The following is an 18,206-nucleotide window of genomic DNA, read 5'->3' as shown; positions in this document are numbered from 1 at the left end:
TAAACCTAAACCTAACCCTAACCCCAAACCTAAACATAATCCCAACCACAACCATATCCCTAAACCTGAACCCAACCCTAAATCTGACCCTAACAACAACCCCAACCGCAACCGTAACCCTAATTCTAACCCCAAACCTAACCCTTGTTTTGATTCTGTAGTCAGTTGCATAACTATTATTGCAAAGGCATTATAAAAATGTCAATAAAACAATGATATTCCTATTTAATTCTCATTTTCATTTCTAGGAACAAGAGACATTAGATATGGAAAATACATCTTCAAAAAACATGTTTGAATGCACCAGAATGTGGGAAATTGCATCTACTTAATTCCAAAATGTTCTGGGGGAGGACCCCTAGACCCCGGGCCTAAACCGAACCCCCCCACATATGAAATGCTGCTGACGTCCCTGCCAGTGAAGGATCAACACTAGAGAAGCCCAGTCCAGGACCGAGGAGCTCATTAAACGCATAATGCTGCTCTTGTCAAACCGAGAGCCAGTTAGAAACAAACGTATGACCCACTTTCTTTGTCTCAGGGCTTTTTACTGTACAAGAGACGTGGGTGTGTGTGTGTGGTCTCAGTATAATGGGTCAGATAGTTCTGGGCCTGTGTGTTCTTGTGTTAAATGACAGGACTCACCCCTGCAGAAGGCCAGAGCGGCTGATGGATCATTCCTGCCACCCAGCCAGATGGACTCGAGGTTGCAGGTTAAGGTTCGTTCCTGTTTTCTCTGCCCACTAATCAGATGGCCTGCTACTCTCTCTCTCTCTCTCTCTCTCTCTCTCTCTCTCTCTCTCTCTCTCTCTCTCTCTCTCTCTCTCTCCTGACAGGTTTCCATTCCTGTGGTCGTGTGCACTGTTGACTCTCGAGTGTTTGAGGCCGAGGGCAGTGTTGCCGTTAGATAGTTTGCGTTGCGCTTGGGCGCAGTAAGCAAGGTTGTCAAAGCACACAAGCAGCCTGATAAAACATGTTATTAACAGATCACATGTTTTAAAAAGCAAGGCTTTTGGGGGAAAAACGTCCAGAGAGGTTAACGGAGAGGCCGACGCAGAATAATGAGGCCGATGGAGGTTTTGAACATGGGATGTCTTACAATATTACAATATTAAACTCTCCCTCAGTACCTTTACTTATACAAGAGAGTAAATATACATTCATACGTTCATTACATTCAAACCGTGGCCTATCTAAGAAAACAAAAACATCCAAATATTATCCAAATATGTCCTCCAGTTCTGAATAGTGAAGCCAAGGCTGAAGTGTCTTAGACTGTCATTCTCTCTGCTGGCCACCAGGGGGTGACTCCTCTCTGGTTGTATAGAAGTCTATGAGAAAATGGTCCTACTTCTCTCTGCTGGCCACCAGGGGGTGACTCCTCTCTGGTTGTATAGAAGTCTATGAGAAAATGGTCCTACTTCTCTCTGCTGGCCACCAGGGGGCGACTCCTCTCTGGTTGTATAGAAGTCTATGAGAAAATGGTCCTACTTCTCTCTGCTGGCCACCAGGGGGCGACTCCTCTCTGGTTGTATAGAAGTCTATGAGAAAATGGTCCTACTTCTCTTTGCTGGCCACCAGGGGGCGACTCCTCTCTGGTTGTATAGAAGTCTATGAGAAAATGGTCCTACTTCTCTCTGCTGGCCACCAGGGGGCGACTCCTCTCTGGTTGTATAGAAGTCTATGAGAAAATGGTCCTACTTCTCTCTTGATGTATTATCTCAGTAAACATTGTAAACATGAGTTTATGGTCTCAATCTCTAGTTTCAAGTCTTCTTCAATCCAGCATGATGTTCATTTAGTACATTATGGTCCATTTAGAGTCCACCAGACCAGGAAGCAGGGGATGCTTTAAGGGGGCGGGGCTACCTGCTGATTGACAGGTCGCTACCAATGCTAGTTAGCTACTAAGATGACTTTAACACTTAGCTGTAAAGTTGACCTTGATATTATGAAGCTAACTTTGTTAGCAGCTTCAACGCCAGACTCCAGATGGATCCAGATCCAGTAAGGTTGTTTTATTTGGCTTCACGTCAATGAAAAGCAAGTTAAGCATGAAGGTGATAAAACAATGTTTTTTTTTAACAGTTCAAGAACCCAAACAGAAAATGTGGGTTAATGGCTGAACATTTGGGTTAATGGCTGAACATTTGGGTTAATGGCTGAACCTTCCCACTCAGTGATAAGGACTCCGGAGATAAGGTCCCAGCTCGTAGTCCAATCATAAGACGGAAGAAACCGGAACTTAAAAAAGTTTTCTTTTCCCCTCAAATTCCAGTGAGTGTTTATGGTGAAGTGGACCATGAAGGGATGGATGAGTCACTCAGGGTCTCTAAGACTGACCTCTCTCTCAGGCTCTGTCATCGCCGAAGCGACGCCGTCTCTCTCCTCCTTCACCCACCGGTTTGGGAATGTGGGGCACCAGATGTCATCTGACACAGTGTTTGTAAGACATGGGCATCGAGTCGACCTTGGCAACGGCGATGCATGTGTGTGTGTGTGTTTGTTTATCTGTGTGATGATAGCCCTGCGGCCTTGTGGGTACTGGTCTTATATATACAGACACGATCAAACGTCCACAGTTAGAAATCTTCTCTGCGGCACAGTCGGACGTCGACTTCCCTTCATTCAAGAAGTTCTACAGCTCCGCAGAATAGAATCTTTTTTGATTTTGACACTTTTCTAGTTCTCTTAAAGGTTGAAGAAAAATCCGGTGACAGAAAAAATGCTGCCTGCAACCTTCAAACTGTGCGCTGGCATTTCCTATCGGCATACGAGGAACATGACAGGTGAGTGAGAGAGAGCCATGTTTAGACTGACAGTCGCCACCTTTTTACTTTAAAGCTCAAAAACACCCATTTTCTCTATGGAGTTCTGCTTGGAGGCTGAGATCAAAGAGACTGAATGTGAACCTGAAAGTCTTTGCTTGTGGTTTCCTTTTACATAAATTGCATGTGCAATCAGTGGATTCAGATTTTTGTTGTCTCCCAGGTCTCAGGAAGAAAGCCATGGTGGCCATTCACCACGAGTTGAACAGACTGGCCGGTCCGGGTCCCAGTAACTGGATCAGCCAGGTCCGCCGTCGAAGCTCCTTCCTCGGTGAGTCTTTAGATGGATAGAAAATAATGCTACCATGGAGCGCCCCGACTTTTAAAAACCTGATGAATAACCTGACTTTACTTTCGGAAGGTTCTCGGATCGAAGAGGAGCATCGCTACAACGAAGACGAGATGTCCTACGTGAAGCAAGGAGAGGACGCTCTGCAGAAGGCCATAAGCATCCTGGGCGAGCAGGACGGCTGGACCGTGGAGACCGTTGCCGTGAGTATTGAGACTTATCATTTCAAAGTTGAGCTCTTCCGGTACTCGTTTTGAATCCCCCCCCATCCTTCCAGGCAAACGGAGACAAAGTCCTGAGCAAGGTGTTGCCCGACTTCGGGAAGGTGTTCAAGCTGGAGGTGATGCTGGAGCAGCGTCCGGACAACCTTTACGAGGAGCTGGTGGGAAACATGGAGCAGATGGGGGAGTGGAACCCCAACGTCAAGCAGGTCAAGGTGAGATGGAGGCGGCACAAAGGGGGACGGACTATAAAAACCTTTAGGTAGGCCTACTCGTACCTGAATTTCTGAGTCTCACATGTTTTTCCCCAACTGGGATCCCACAGATTCTCCAGAAGATCGGAAAGGACACGATGGTTACCCACGAGGTTGCCGCGGAGACGCCCGGCAACGTGGTCGGCCCGAGGGACTTCGTCAGCGTCCGCTGTGCGAAGCGTCGTGGCTCCACCTGCTTCCTGGCTGGGATGTCCACCCGGCACGCCGAAATGCCCGAGCAGAGGGGCGTGGTCAGGTGGGAGGCGTTTTTTTTACTTGATCCGACTATTTGGTGTGCAATGATGGATGGGAAATATTCTTTTGCTGTTTAAATTGATCATTAAATTTTTTTCAGAGCGGCGAACGGTCCCACCTGTATCGTGATGAAGCCGTGTGCCGAAGACCCAAATAAGACCAAGTTCACCTGGTTATTAAGTATAGATTTAAAGGTACACGACCTTTGTGTCTCCACCGGTTACATCGACTTACTTGCATGTCCAGTCTAACATAACATCGCCTTTGTGGTCCGCAGGGCTGGATCCCGAAGACCATCATAAACAAAGTGCTCTCCCAGACCCAGGTGGACTTCGCCAATCACCTCAGGCAAAGGATGGCGGACAACGTTTCCATGGAGATGGCTAACGCCTGCTGACACGAGGGCGCAGTGTGTCAGTGTGAGATCAGATGAAGCCGACGCTGAGATCTTTGAAAAATGCTGACTGCAGACGTTGGGTTTCAATTGGCAAATGTGCTTTTCTCGCCCTTATTAACAGAAATAATCCATCACATCGTATTCCTTCACTGTTATCCATCCATAACCCACTTTTTCTGTGTATTCTCGCGAAATTGCACTTTTATTTCAGCGTTTTTTTATTTATTGATGTTGCACAGGTTGCATTACGACGGCTGCTGAGCGAATAAACGGTTGCAATGTGATATTTATGTTTTTATGCTTTTTATTATGCTGTTGGAAAAGCAAATTGGAGAATGCTCTGCCCTCCTTTTTTCCTCCGATGCATAAGAACCTTGAATAAAAGTTAATAAAACATCTCGATGGTCGCGCTTTACTTTTTTTCTGCACAAGCAAATCCTAAAAGCCAATCCTGGAAGCTACACAACCAAATTGCGTAACTGTTCCACTTTGACAGGGAGGCGATGGATGAATTCGAGGTTCTTTTTTACGAGTTAATAAAAAGATGTCTTCCTGTTCCTCGATGGGTTTTTTCCCCCCGACTGACCGTCTGCCAGGACGAGCAGGTGTGAGGTAGCGATCCAGCAGCACATTCCCCCGAGATCGAGTAACGGGCGGCGTTCATCCCAAACAGGAAGTCTGTCCTCCATTACTGACGGTTGTGTAACACTTTTCCTGTTGTGTGTGCCGACCAAAAAATGTTTTGCAACACAACTCATTTTTGAGAGTGGAACTTATCATAATATACCCGGCTACAGACTTTACAGGTATATTTTCTGAGGTGAACCACGTGGTTACCCATTTTGAGAATTTAGCCCTAAAAACCAAATTCGACCCCGCCGCCATTGTCCTCGATATAAAACTCACTTCGGCAGTTCCTTGTGAAAAAGAAAAACAAACAATATTTTCCTTGACAGAATGTTCCAGAGGGGAAATAGTTCACATGTGCTTTGAATCCCTCAAAAATCTGAACACAAGCAGATGTGCGAGAAGATCTTGTTCCATTGTTTGTGCAACGAGAAGAGAAAATGATCCAGAAAAGGTTGAAGAACAACACAAAGCTATTATTGGATCCATGTGACTGATGGCAGCCCACATCAAATATTTATTTTATTTTTATTTTTTTAAATCTAGTTTCCATCTACTCGTCCTTGACAGGAATACTACAAACATGAGCTTTTTTTCTGTTGGGGAAAAATGTCAGCAAATTATTACTCTTTATATGGAAGCACATTTCTGCCACTGTCAGAAAAATGACTTAGTATCGCAAAATAATCAGAAGCTTTCTCAAAATATTGACTAAGTATCTAAAACATATTGACCAAGTATCTCAAAAATAATGAGTTAATGTAGTATGTCATTAATGTTGGGATACTTAGTCAATATTTTGAAAAGGTTTCTCAATATTTTGAGATGCTAGGTCAATATTTTGAGAAAGTTTCTCATTATTTTGAAATACTGAGTCATTATTTTGAGAAAGTATTTTGAGAAAGTATTTTGAAATCATTTTCTTATTTTTTGTATTTGATAGTGACGGTAATGGGCTTCCATACATTTCTAAGCTTTTTTGGAGGGGTTTAAAAGAATTTTACATTATATCCCTTTTCATATCGATATATAGTCAGAATTCGGTTCAGATAAATAAAAATCTGAATGAGAAAGCTGAGCAGAAGGAAGGTGAAGATACAAAAAAAAAAGGTTACATGCTCCCTGCCCCATCAGTGTGAGGAGGAGAGAGCAATGACGTAATGAAGACACAGTCCGACGGGGAACCACAATTCCCAGGATGCACTTGGAAATTACCGTGGCCAGTGTGTGGACGGGGGAAGGGAAGCTGAGATTGGAGGGAGAAACAGTCAGAAAACTGAGGTACTTTTGAAATGCTTCATATCGCATAATGTCGCCGGACAGCCAGCGGGACGCGATGTTCGCTTTCTCTCTGATATATCTGCGTAGAAAAGAAAAAAAGAAAGACGTTATCCGTGTGTTGCTGTCGGGATTTGGGCACAAGACTCCATCCCCCCGTTACAGTTCAGCAGAGCTACAGCTAGCCGTTAGTTAGCCCGACAGCTGGCTTTTCCCGTGATAGCTCGCCTACTTCGCTTCACATTCATCACATAAACTGTTCCGCTAAAACACGTATATTTATAATGTGGAAGCGTTGTCGGGGTTTGTGTGAGTGTGTGAGTGTGTGTGTGTGTCTCTGTGTGTGTGTGTGTGTGTGGGGGGGGGGGGGTGTATCTGCGTCTTTGTGCCTGCGGGGTTTGCTAGCTGACATATTGCTAGCTTGCTGGTTGCTACGGCTAATGCTAGCTAGCCGAAGCTAGGTGGCTAGTGTAGCTGTCAAAGCGGCGATGTGGTCGGGCAACTGGGCAACTGTCAACCGGCAAAAGTTGTATTAATGTGATTTCTTTTCCTTTATTTGTAGTCCGCTGTGTTTGACTTTGACACCCTGGTTTAGCTGATTTATTTGTATGATTCTGTGATGAAGACAGCAGGAGGTTAAGATTCAGATTTTTATTATTATTTATTTATTTAACCATTTAGATTAAAAAGCTCCTTTTTCAAGAGTGACGTAGCCAACGCAGTTTCAGACATGGCACACAACATGTCTTCTATCTAAGATATCATCACTTTTAATTTAAATGTGTCCCAATGAGACCGGCTCTCGAAGACCTCCATTCAGAGGGATCAGTGCACTTAAATGCCCCTTTTTCCTAGTTCAGTACTTTAGGGACAGCTGAAGTAAATGCATCCCTGGGGCAAAGACAATAACCTCCCATGTTTTTGTTTTTAATGGATGTAGGTCTGTAGGTAAAAAGGAAGAGGTCCAATAATTGCCTTATAAATAAGAACATGCCAACTGTTAAGTCTAAGGATGGACGAGATCTAGTTGAATAAAGGTAATAAAACCGTACTGTAAACCATAGCAAGTAGAGGGGATATGTTACAAATGAGACCTTAAATGACCAAGAAATGTTAAAAAGTATTCAATGCCAGAAAATAGTCACCCATCTGAGTCTTTCGCTATTGTACTATTGAATTAAGCCATGGGACGATATGAGAATCGAATTACCCCTGGACAAAAATAACTAATTCACGATATTATTATCCCGATAATCATCAAAAATATCTTTAAAACGCTTTAAATGGCAGCAAAACATACTGGAATTATTTCAAATTTGTTAATAAACAAATATTTGTATTGTGTAACAGATAAAACACTTTTTTTAATGAACAATAAAATAATCTTAAATAAGAGGATCATTCATAAGTTCCTGCATAAACAAAGGATAAATAAATATACAAAAAAAACAACTTTATATGGGATATTCACTTCATATATGACGATATTTACAATTATACTAACAATGGAAAACAATAACGTGTATAGCTGTTAAATAAATGTGGTGAAGGATAAAGCAGAATGGCTCCAAGTACCTAAAATGTTGTATTTAAGTACATTAAGTGAGCGTTTGCGTGGTTTAATCATTGTTTTTGTTCTAGTTTTCAGATATTGCATACATATGACAGCCCCTCCTCAGGACTCTGACCACACCAGAACTCTACCCATGACCCACATCTCACTCCACCTTCACTTCTCACGTTGGACGTACGCTGCCGTTTCATGCGAGGCTGAAGACGCAACGCAGCTTTTGGCCGGAGTGAACTTGACTGCGACCGCACCGGTAACCTCGAGGCGCGTACCGGATTCATCTCGAGGGCCAAAGTAATGAAGTGTCTCGGACGGGGGGAGCCCAGCCCTGAAAAGCAATGTCATTATCCAGCTTCTGCGTACGTCTGATGGGGCCGAGCAGCGGACCTGCCGGCCAAGCACATCTGCGAAGGAGAGGAAGGAGGCAGGTTTCCAGGCAACTCGTGCGTTGATGGATAGCCGTTTCCTCGTGTCGGCTCTCGTAGACCGATACCTGCACCTTCCCGTCTGTGTACACGCTCAACTTTAGACTTTAGAGCCGCCATCAAAGAGACGCAATCATCGCCATTCCGCAGAAAAAAGAGGATATGATGTGCACAATATGGATTTCTTCTGTCAGTGATAGTTTTAGGAAATCATACTGGTGACTGTGGACGTTTAGTTCTCTATGTATACGAGGAGAAAAGCATAGATACTTGCAGTCACTTCTAATGTGCACCACAGAAACCATGGTGGTCCTGGCATCGGCTCCTCGGCCCATCTCAGTCCTCGACTACAGGAGCCTTTAGAGGCCAGGGATCAGGATCACGCTCGCCAGCCAAAACACTCATATGCAATGGAAGAAGACATCGATGTCACATCCCACACTGAGGTAATATTATTTCACCTTTTCGTCTTTAAGACTTTGCAACCGTTTTTAATCTCATTCCAGTGTTTGGGTTTAGAGCAACTTAACTCCATTACTGTTGCTGTGTTGATGTCGTCCATCCTCTGGGATAAATGCTCCTCTCCTCTCCCACACTGTTGTATTATAAACAATTAAGAGCTAATTTGTTTAAGCACTTCTGTCACATGTGTTTAACTTAATGCCTTGGGTCGAAAGTTGTCCCGTTGCTTTAGACTGTAATCTCTGCTGGTCTGGCTCGCTTGGTGTGTTGCTATGGCACCAGCGGACAGGGCATTTCCGTTGTCCCCGGCTTGGTTTTCCAGCCGTAACAATGACTTCTTGCTCTCCTGGCCTGCATCCTCGTGTGTTTGTAAGTATGTCCCCCCCACCGCCGCGTGGCTGGTTGTAAAAGGGCAGCGACAGTTTTCCCTTAAAGGAAGTGCACTCTTAAATTACTGCATCTAACGACCAAACACAGGAAGCAAATATAACAGAAGAGGTTGAGTGTGCAACCTCTGAGAAATCTCTTGAGATTGCATTTGGCTTGTTGTACTAAATATTTGTTCAAAGTAGGTTTTAGATTGCAGGGATGCCAGGACTACAGAAAAATCAGGAAGCATGCAATGGGGATTCATTTCCTATCTTTTATTCTTATTTATTACACATCTGCTCTGTGTTGCTGCCCTCCTATTAGGGCCTGAACGGTTTGTCCCGTGAATGTAAACCATTAGAGGATATCACCAATGGACACTCCAACCATAAACCTGTGAGTTTAAAAACAAAACAAAAAATCCCTTTTCATTGATCCAAGTTTCCTTGCAAGTTTCATCCATTGAGAATCCAAACTTGTCTCTCCACAGGTCATGAATGGACTGATAATTAGTCACAGAGACCACACCAACGGCAGCGCACCACTCGGATCCCTGCCGGTAATCAAATTGAATTCTTAGCAAATCACCGCAAAACAACGTGTGTCTCCTTGTGAGCGGAAGGTAATTCATTATTTGGTTATTGTCCAGATTTCAGCACTGAAGCAGAATGGCCTCCTGCAGACGCTGGCAGCCGGAGGGGACGCGCCTAAGCCTGCAGGTATAACACACATACTCTCACACAAATCTCTCTCGTCTCGTCATCCCCCCGTCCCAGAGGGACTGCCAGACATTGTATCCTAGATACCGGGCAGCTGCTGCAGGTGGAACCTCCTCAGGAGTGCAGGTTGCCTGCTTACAGGAAGCGCAGGGTCTCAGCGGCACTCTGAGTGATGCAGGTCTGTTAGAGAGGAAGGATTTATGACCGAGGGTGAAATGCATGGGTGTCGGCCATTGCACCAGAGCCTGTTGGGCTGACAAGATACTCCTGTCTTTGCTTCTGGTGAAGTTTGTATACGTGAGAGTGTTTATTAGCTGGTTTCCTTACCTTCTTTTTTTTAAATGATCTCCACAGAGGAAAATGAGGAGTTGGAAAAGGCCAGAGAGGAGTGGGAGGCTCTGGAGAGTGTCCAACCAGGTCAGATACATGTAGCCGTTTCCCCCTGAATGCATCAAGATGATGATGATTTCTTCTTTGTCTTTTAAGTTGCTGTTCTAATAGAATACATGTTTACGTGATATCCCCCAGCTCTCACTGAGGACTCAAACCCAACGCCACTCATCTCCTTCAATGAAGCCCTGCAGTACTTCCAGACCACAGACCTCGGGGACTTGCTGGTAAGGAACGCTACATACCCACAATTCCTCAGCTCGAAGCTGATGTTTCAGTTATGGCCAGCCCTCAAACGATAGCAGGGGGAAACATTTTGTTGGAACAAATCACTAGTTAATTGTACGTCTCTACTACATTGTCTTTCTGTACGCACAAGTTGAGTTTGATGATTTCACAGTAAAAGCTTCCCAGGGATAAAAGAGGGGACTGTTTTATTGTGAAACATAAAAAACACAAGCTGCAGCAAATGAACACGGCAACGATGGGCAAATTAAAACCAGTGGAAATAGAAATAAAGATGAAAGACCTGTCCCACATAAAAGTCTGTGTCCATGAGGTAAATAAAGAATTTAAAGTTTGTGGGTAAGAGAGGAACATGCATACATGCAGCCAAAAAAACGGGATTGAAATTGTGAAGCTCTTTTCTATGTATTATGATGTAAATATTCACATAAGAATCAAGTGGATTACTTGTGGATTGTAATGATAGTAGGAACTAAATCGTGTTTCCACTCTCTGTAGAAGAACATCCAGCCAACCATTCGCAGGACAGGTCTGGCCGCCATCACACACTTCTTCTTCGGGCCTCCGCGGCTGCACAGGGAGCTCCTGGAGGAGAGGGATCTGGTCTTTGCCATAGCACAGTGTGAGTGTGTGTGTTTATGTCATCATCCCGCCCGTCGTGTGTAAAACTCACGAGTGTATCCCAATGAACGTTTTTATTTGTGCGCGTCTCCTGTAGGCCACGTGGACAACACCCAAACGGTCCACATGCGTGTCCTGCAGACCATTTATAAGAGGCTGATTGGCAGCAGGCTGGACTGCCCTCGCTTCGGGCCGCACTGGGAAAACATCGGCTTTCAGGGTACGAGACGCCTGCACCTGTATCGCTTTAATGTAATAGCTTTGAAAGTCCAGATGAAAACAGCATTTCTAATGTATCCTCCTTCTGTGTGGTGAAACAGGATAGGCAGGCAGGAATTTGATGTGATTGTGATTTGCATGTTTTGTTAAATAGGTGCACATTAAGACCGGGGGATGTGATTAAAGGGCTTTTTTTTTTAAAGCTAGACATGCAACACATGGCATTTCAACAGTATGAAGTGCTTCTCTGAATATATCTAACTCATGTACCCCATGTTGTTTTCCTTGCTGCAGGTACAGACCCCGCCACCGACCTACGTGGCACCGGGTTCCTGGGACTGATGCACACGCTGTACTTTGTGATGGACCCCGAGACTCTACCGCTGGCTAGAGACATCTACAAGCTATCACTACACCCTACACAGGTATGATGTGTGCGTGCACGCATGTGTTTTATTCAGGATTTCATCTCTCAGTCGCCTCCCACTCCAGGCGTGCTACTTTGTGGCCGACCCTGACCTTTGTCCTCCTCGCAGACAGAATTAGAGCCAGAAAAGAGAATTTCCCCTCAGGGATCAATAAAGTCAGCTCCTTTCTTTCCCTTGTAGCCTCTGTAAGTACATTTCCTTGTGTATTTTCCTCTGGTTTAGAACTTTCCATTCAGTGTGATGTCAATCAACATGACCCGCATCGCTCTGCTGGTACTCAGAGAGGAAGCCTTGTCCAAGTGAGTCACTGCTCCTTTACTGCATCTTTTTTTTTACTGCATCTCCTTGAGTTCGTCCGTTTGTCACGCGGCCACCTCTTCTCCAACGCCGTGTGTTCGATCCCGCCAGGGAGTGCAATCGTCGTCAGCAGGTGGTCGGTGTGCTGAATGAGTTCTACGTTGCCACGTATCTGCACCTGTACCAACTGTGGAAGACCCAACAGAAGACCATCCTTGATTCTGGCTTTGTACTAAAAGGTAAAGAAGGGGGTTTAATATCTGCTTTAAACCATCACTTTTACACGTCATAGGAAGGATTTCTGAGGGAGGACCACTGCGTATGTGGATACGGTTGTATAAAGTCCTTTCCTGGCTCCAGAGGGAGCTGCCTGGAATCAGATGAGTTGCCTCCAGGGATTTGGATACGGTCAGCGGGTCTGGATACTACTAAGTTTGAAAAAAAACTAAAGATAATCTGCGTGTGTGGAGTTTTACCAGCTGCTCCTCATCTATGTCAGATTTTTAGTCACCGCTGGTAAAACACGGCCGAAACTCCCAACGATCTGTTGGCGGTCGAGTTGCATTGTTTTGAGAAATGAAGAAAGAGTGCGTGAAAGGAAAGAAGACGATATATCTATCTGGTTCTGCTGCATCACTTCAGATTTGTTTTGTTTTTCTAACTCTTCATTATGAGTCCAAAAATGTGACAGGATTCTTTTAACTGTGCATGCTTTTGCTCTGCTTTTTTTGCAAAGCAACCACATTTAATAAGGCAGAAAGTTAAACAAGAAGATGGAAACCACTCTTTTATGTGTCGGTGAAACGTGACGCTGTGCAGCTTAGTAGTCGGCTTTGTATTCTACCTCATCATGTATCCTCAAAAATGTCTTCCTTTAAAAACATGAGTCATGTGTTTATGTATTGTGTATTGAACCGTTGAACACAGATTGTCATCACAGTTTCTGTGTTTTCTAACCCTCTAGAAGTGGAGCTGTTTGCCAAAAAGAACCCCAAGCAGATGCTGCGCCGACTAGAGGTCTTCCTGAAGGAGAGGCGGGCGGGTGGAATCCCCCGCGGGACGTCGCCGGACCCCCAGGCCCAGCAGGCCTCTCCCGGCCTGGGGGCCAGAGCCGGGTCGGGACATGGAAGCAAGGGAAAGGAGATGCACTTCACGGGAGTGTGTGAGCTTCCGCCGGACATGGAGGGCGAGGCCAGACTCATCTAAGCTAGACTCTGTGTGAGTGTGCTTGTGTGTGTGTTTGAGCGTATATCTATTATGGTATGTGTGAGTGGCTCACTCTCAGAGAGCTTAACCACCCCCCCTCCCTCCACCAGTCCCTGATCTAGGACCTGCTATCTGAACCTATTCAAACACTTCCACTCCTTCCGCTGACGCTGGGGTGCTGCACTTTGATCAGATTAGAGCTTCGGGGGGTCTTTCAGAGTTATATTTGTTTTTTTTTTTGTTTTTTTATTAATGATTAATTTATTTTTTTTAAAACAGAGAACATAGAGGCAGTCAACTATAAAGAGCTGATGCAGGTCAGAAACACAAAGTGATTGTTTTTGCACTTTTCTGTGGATTTAGTAGCCAAACTTGATAGCTGCCAAATTCTTGTGGTGAAACTCTACCTGCCTAGAAGTCCAAAACGTACACACTCGTGTCCCGAGGATCTCTCAGTAGGAGTATGTTAACATACGGGGGGGCATGGCATGGAGCAGCTACTCAACAGGCTTGTGTTTAATCTGTTAACTTTACGGTGGTGAGAGAGAAATAAACCGGTTTCGGCTGCGGAGCAAACAGAAGTTTTGGGCGGATAGCGGGGAGCAGTAAGTCTGATGACTTTGCATTCTCCCTTTAGAGCGTGAATCAAATGTGCGCCGTGTGAAAGACGTGCTAGAACGGACACTCGGTCCGGATGTGTGGACGTATAGGCGGTTGTTGGTGTAGTCGTGGTGTCTGTTGCCAGGAGAGGGGGGGATATATGGGGGAATATATTTTAAATAATTTAAAAGAATAACTATTTTAGTCCTTTTTTCTGAAGGGACAGCTGTCATAACCTCACAGAGCTTTGTTATTAAACCGAACCCTGGGAAGCGTCTCTAACGCTTGTCGGATTCCACCAGAAAACGGCTTGAAAATCTTCTGAATTCTCGGCTCGTCACGGTGGAAGCCGAGGAGACGCTTCGTCCCGGAGTCTGGTCGGGTTTTTGGTCACGGCTGAATCGAAGGTCTGGTATGAGCTTTCTCTACATTCCGTTATAAAAGCATGTGATTGTAATTTTATTTGACCAGTAAAACTTTATTCCAGTGTGTGTGTGCGTGCGTGTGTGTGTGTGTGTGTGTGCGTGTGTGTGTGTGAAATGACTGAATGAGCTGATATTGATGAAGGGTGCCTCTCCTCGGAGACGTATGGTACAGTATGCAATCCCAGCTCTCACTCAATGATAATCAAAACGATAGTGCTGTGTGACGATATAGAAATCGTTCCTAACTTCAGGGTTTTGTGCGCTTGTGTGAGTGAATGTGTACGGTGTGTGTGTGTGTGTGTGTGTGTGTGTGTGTGTGTGTCGTATGACAGGAACTGACTACAGATGGGGTGCTTTCCTCTGCACACAATAAGCCAGCTTTACTAAGTACTTGATCCATCAAGCTGCAAAAGACGGTACTTTTGTCATTTAAAAAAAAAAAGAAATGGTACACGACATTTCCAAGGACGAGATTTATACCAAAACAAAGAACACATTGTTTGGTTTGCTTCTTAAAGAACAACAACCCCCCCCCCCCCCAACCAAAACAAACAGATGTTGGTTCAGGACCACAGCTGGAGTGGCCTGGGATGGGTAGAGCTCCTCAGCAAAGCTGGTTCCTGCTCTGTGCTCATGTGAAACCGTCTCCTATCGTCGTAGTCTCAATCTGTAGCATGTTCAGGTAGCACTAGTACTGTAGCATCCTATAGCCTCCTCCTCTCGTTCAAAAAAAAGCTTGTTGATGTCATGTCTCGGTTACAGTCCGTAGTGTCGATGGGTGCGCAAAACCGTTAACTACTATAGCACATTTATTTCCTATTTGTATCAAGCCTCCGTCTCGGGTCGACACAGGTTTGTTTTTTAGGTGGCCGTGTTGTTCTGGAGGGATTTGGGATCGATGACGTGTCGTCGAGCTCAACCTTGTCTTCTAAGAAGGTGACGGTAAAACAAACTAAAGGAAACGGTGCCTACGTCCGGTGGAGCGGTGGTTCGATTCCTATTTCTTTCTTTCATTTGATCCACCGTGCCCAAGTAGACTTCCTCCATTCATAAGACGCAGTCCATGTGACCCTCTAAGACAATATATATATATATGTATACAAATATATATATATATATATGTACACAACTTTCAAATACGAGCTGATGTAGTTTAGCCAATTGTTTTTTTGCGCGTTTTTTGATCGAACAGGAAAATTTGCACTGTTGTAGATATTTGATAGTATGTGTGACGTATGCAAGAGGAAACGGGCCATCTTCAATAGCCATAATGTTCATTATCTCCCCCCCCCCCCCCACCTCATGAAATAGGCTTTGTGGAGTCCGACTCCCCCTTCCTCCCTCTTTAAAAGTAAATAAATGAATAAAAGGTGCACCGTGGACATGATCTCACATTTAGTTTTATTAAATTTTAATCTGAGGAGCAGTACAGTGTATGTAAATCAGGAAGTTTGTATATAGAGAATTATTGATTGTAACTGTATGATTGTCTGTAGGGCATTATACTGAAACACATTGCTTACCTCAAGACTTGAGACAAATCTCTCTCTCTCTCTCTTTCTCTATCTCTCTCTCTCTCTCCCGGTACCTAGGCCTTCCCTCATACATAATTGGACATGATTTAACGATTTAATGTATATTCAACACCCAAAGCACTGCGTGAAAGCAAACTAACACAGAAGAGAAGCTGGTCAATGTTCCGTGTATTCTATTTAAAGTCACATTAGAGAAACTATATCGGCCCACGCGCTCTGATGGACATCTGCAGCTGATGAATCCCTTCTTATTTTTTTATTTCTTCAAAACAATCAACGATTGGCTGATGTTTGGAAATGAGCTGGTTTTTCTTGTGGCTTCAGTGATAGTACAGTATACTTTTGCTGTGTTTTAAGTGTTTCGATGTCCAGAGAACAAATCTTTACAGTCACACACACACACACACACAGATATATGATTGTAAAGATATAGGCTTAATTAGCGGTCGTAATCCGGTGTATGTATCCAAACAAGGCCTGATTTATCCTCATATTACCAAAAGTTATATTTTCAGCGGTTGTATTAGATCATATTCCTCTGCGTTGATCATCGTCTTTGTGACACCAGAACGAGGACGGGAAGAAAACAAACAAAAAACACGAAACAAAAAAACGGGTTCTTGCAGGATGTCGGAGGCTCTGAGAGGTGCGGTGTGAAGTTCTGCTTCCCACGGCAGCAGCAGCAGCAGCAGCAGCAGCTCGGCAAATACAATCACTTCTCTCAATATCCTGCGCTTTATATGAAGGTGTTTAACTGTCGCCGTCGTCGTCGCGTCCCTCAGAGCATTTTATGACTGTACCTTGATTGTAGGAGCCCTATTTTATACTGAGAGTTATTTCAGAATACAGTATGTGCTGTTGTACATTAAATGTATTGTATGGAGAAAGCTAAATAAATGCTGTTTAAAAACTAATACATTTTTTCTCTGTTTTTTTCTCTTTGATAATCATTCATTAATCTCTTCAAAATGTTTATGAAGCCATCAAAAGATCTGGGAGTCAAAGAAAGGAACAGGAACAAAAACAAACATTTGCAAATAATATTTTTCACTTTCTGCCTGATTAAACAAGTCAAATGATTCATTGTTTGGCAAAATTATTGCCAATTATTTTTGCTTGACTTATCAATTTATCTTATTTGTTATTTGTTTAACTTTTTTTCAGCTCCCAGCAGCCTTTTCCTCTAATCAACAGCACATTTACCAATCAAGTATTTGAGTACTTTAAAAAATGGTGCATACTTGTTATGTCATTTTTTATTTTTTTGTAGTTGCTTTTCTGTACTTCAACCACTAGAGGGCACACTTTGATAGATCTGAGACTGAAAGAGATCACATCACAGTCCACAGGTGTGACATTATTCACCGGGTTGCTTCACTCCACAAAATCCCCCTCATGGAAGCTCCAATTACACGTCACAACACTTCCAAATATTTGCCGTTTGCTTTTTTCTTTCAAGGCGGCGCCGTTTAAATGAAATTTAAACCCAATCCTTATTTATTCTACCGCTCGGTTGTTTAGTTTCTAGTTGATCCTCCTACTTTCCTCTGGTGCTTCATCATTGGGGAGGGATATTGGCAGACCACGTGGGCGCTCTTGGAGGCCTTGAAGTCTGCACTTCATCTTTAACGGGGCGGGGGGGGGGTCAGATGATCTAGTACATTGGCCTCCCCTTGTGTCGCCGTGACACAGAGCAAATGCACTATAATGTTGAAATATTTGCAGCCGGGGCAGAAAAAGGAGGGGTTTTTCTTTCTGTTTTTGGGGTGGGGGGTCCGGGTCAACAGTTGGGATTCCTCCAAAGGAATCTTGGTGCTGCGTGCTTCTACATCTGCGCTCAATCAGACCGGTGGCTCCGGTCCCACGCTGCCAGATGACTGGCTGTGGTCGACCTGCTGAATCACAGAACCCCCGGGTGGAAAAAATACATTTCAGCCAACATTTTCTAATATTTTAGCACTAATATGTGTCGAAATCACAGTTGTATAAGAGATTTTTTTTGAAATATCTGCTTATATTTGTCTGCGTGGGCTGACTGTAGAGCTTAAATACAACTTCAAGTGTGCTGCTCATCCATTCAAGGGTAAAACACAATGATCTAACACACAGGCGGTTGTGTGTGTGACGTCCTGCTGGGGTGTGTAGGTGTCGGCGTGCTCGGTGAGAGTGAAGAGGAGCGAGGAGGATGAAGTTTTACAACTGCGTTTCCATTTGTACCTAGTGAGCCTGCTGGAATACTCCCCCCTCTCTCCCCCGCCTTCCCTCCCCCACCTCCCTTCCTCTCTGATGTCATTGTTTCCTGCCCCAGTCGATGCTGCGCTCAGCTCAAGGCTGTGTGTGTGTGTGTGTGTGTGCAGACTCCTAAACTCAATGTATGCTGCTCTACTTATTTCTTTTTTTTGCCTTATAGGAATTAACAGATGCAAATAAAAAAAGGATCATTAAAACGTATGCAGGCGAAGCTGTTTTGGTTGGTGAAGTGTGCAAACGGTTGTGTTATTGAAGTTAATTTGAGGCTTCGGGTGCTCGTCCTCTTTGTGATCAT

General features: G+C 44.3%; 2 protein-coding genes across 2 annotated transcripts; both read left to right on the top strand.

The window, feature by feature from the left end:
- The first annotated feature begins 2,552 nt into the window (after nucleotides 1-2,552).
- On the top strand, nucleotides 2,553-4,615 carry star (steroidogenic acute regulatory protein). The gene is made up of 7 exons (XM_084025204.1): nucleotides 2,553-2,789; nucleotides 2,992-3,099; nucleotides 3,190-3,320; nucleotides 3,395-3,553; nucleotides 3,664-3,848; nucleotides 3,948-4,041; nucleotides 4,125-4,615. The coding sequence occupies exons 1-7, from the start codon at nucleotides 2,726-2,728 to the stop codon at nucleotides 4,242-4,244; spliced, it is 861 nt and encodes a 286-aa protein (XP_083881330.1). The 5' UTR covers nucleotides 2,553-2,725; the 3' UTR covers nucleotides 4,245-4,615.
- Nucleotides 4,616-6,077: 1,462 nt separating this feature from the next.
- On the top strand, nucleotides 6,078-14,190 carry elmod3 (ELMO/CED-12 domain containing 3). Its single transcript, XM_084025154.1, has 13 exons — nucleotides 6,078-6,152; nucleotides 7,791-8,590; nucleotides 9,300-9,371; nucleotides 9,466-9,534; nucleotides 9,625-9,694; nucleotides 10,049-10,111; nucleotides 10,223-10,311; nucleotides 10,829-10,952; nucleotides 11,049-11,171; nucleotides 11,465-11,595; nucleotides 11,821-11,897; nucleotides 12,007-12,134; nucleotides 12,860-14,190. The coding sequence occupies exons 2-13, from the start codon at nucleotides 8,555-8,557 to the stop codon at nucleotides 13,099-13,101; spliced, it is 1,224 nt and encodes a 407-aa protein (XP_083881280.1). The 5' UTR covers nucleotides 6,078-6,152; nucleotides 7,791-8,554; the 3' UTR covers nucleotides 13,102-14,190.
- The last annotated feature ends 4,016 nt before the right edge of the window (nucleotides 14,191-18,206 follow it).

This window comes from Eutrigla gurnardus (assembly GCF_963514095.1).
Source record: "Eutrigla gurnardus genome assembly, chromosome: 13".
NCBI classification, from domain to species: domain Eukaryota; kingdom Metazoa; phylum Chordata; class Actinopteri; order Perciformes; family Triglidae; genus Eutrigla; species Eutrigla gurnardus.
The sequence above is the reverse complement of the archived record's forward strand: the minus strand, read 5'-3'. Positions and strand labels throughout refer to the sequence as shown.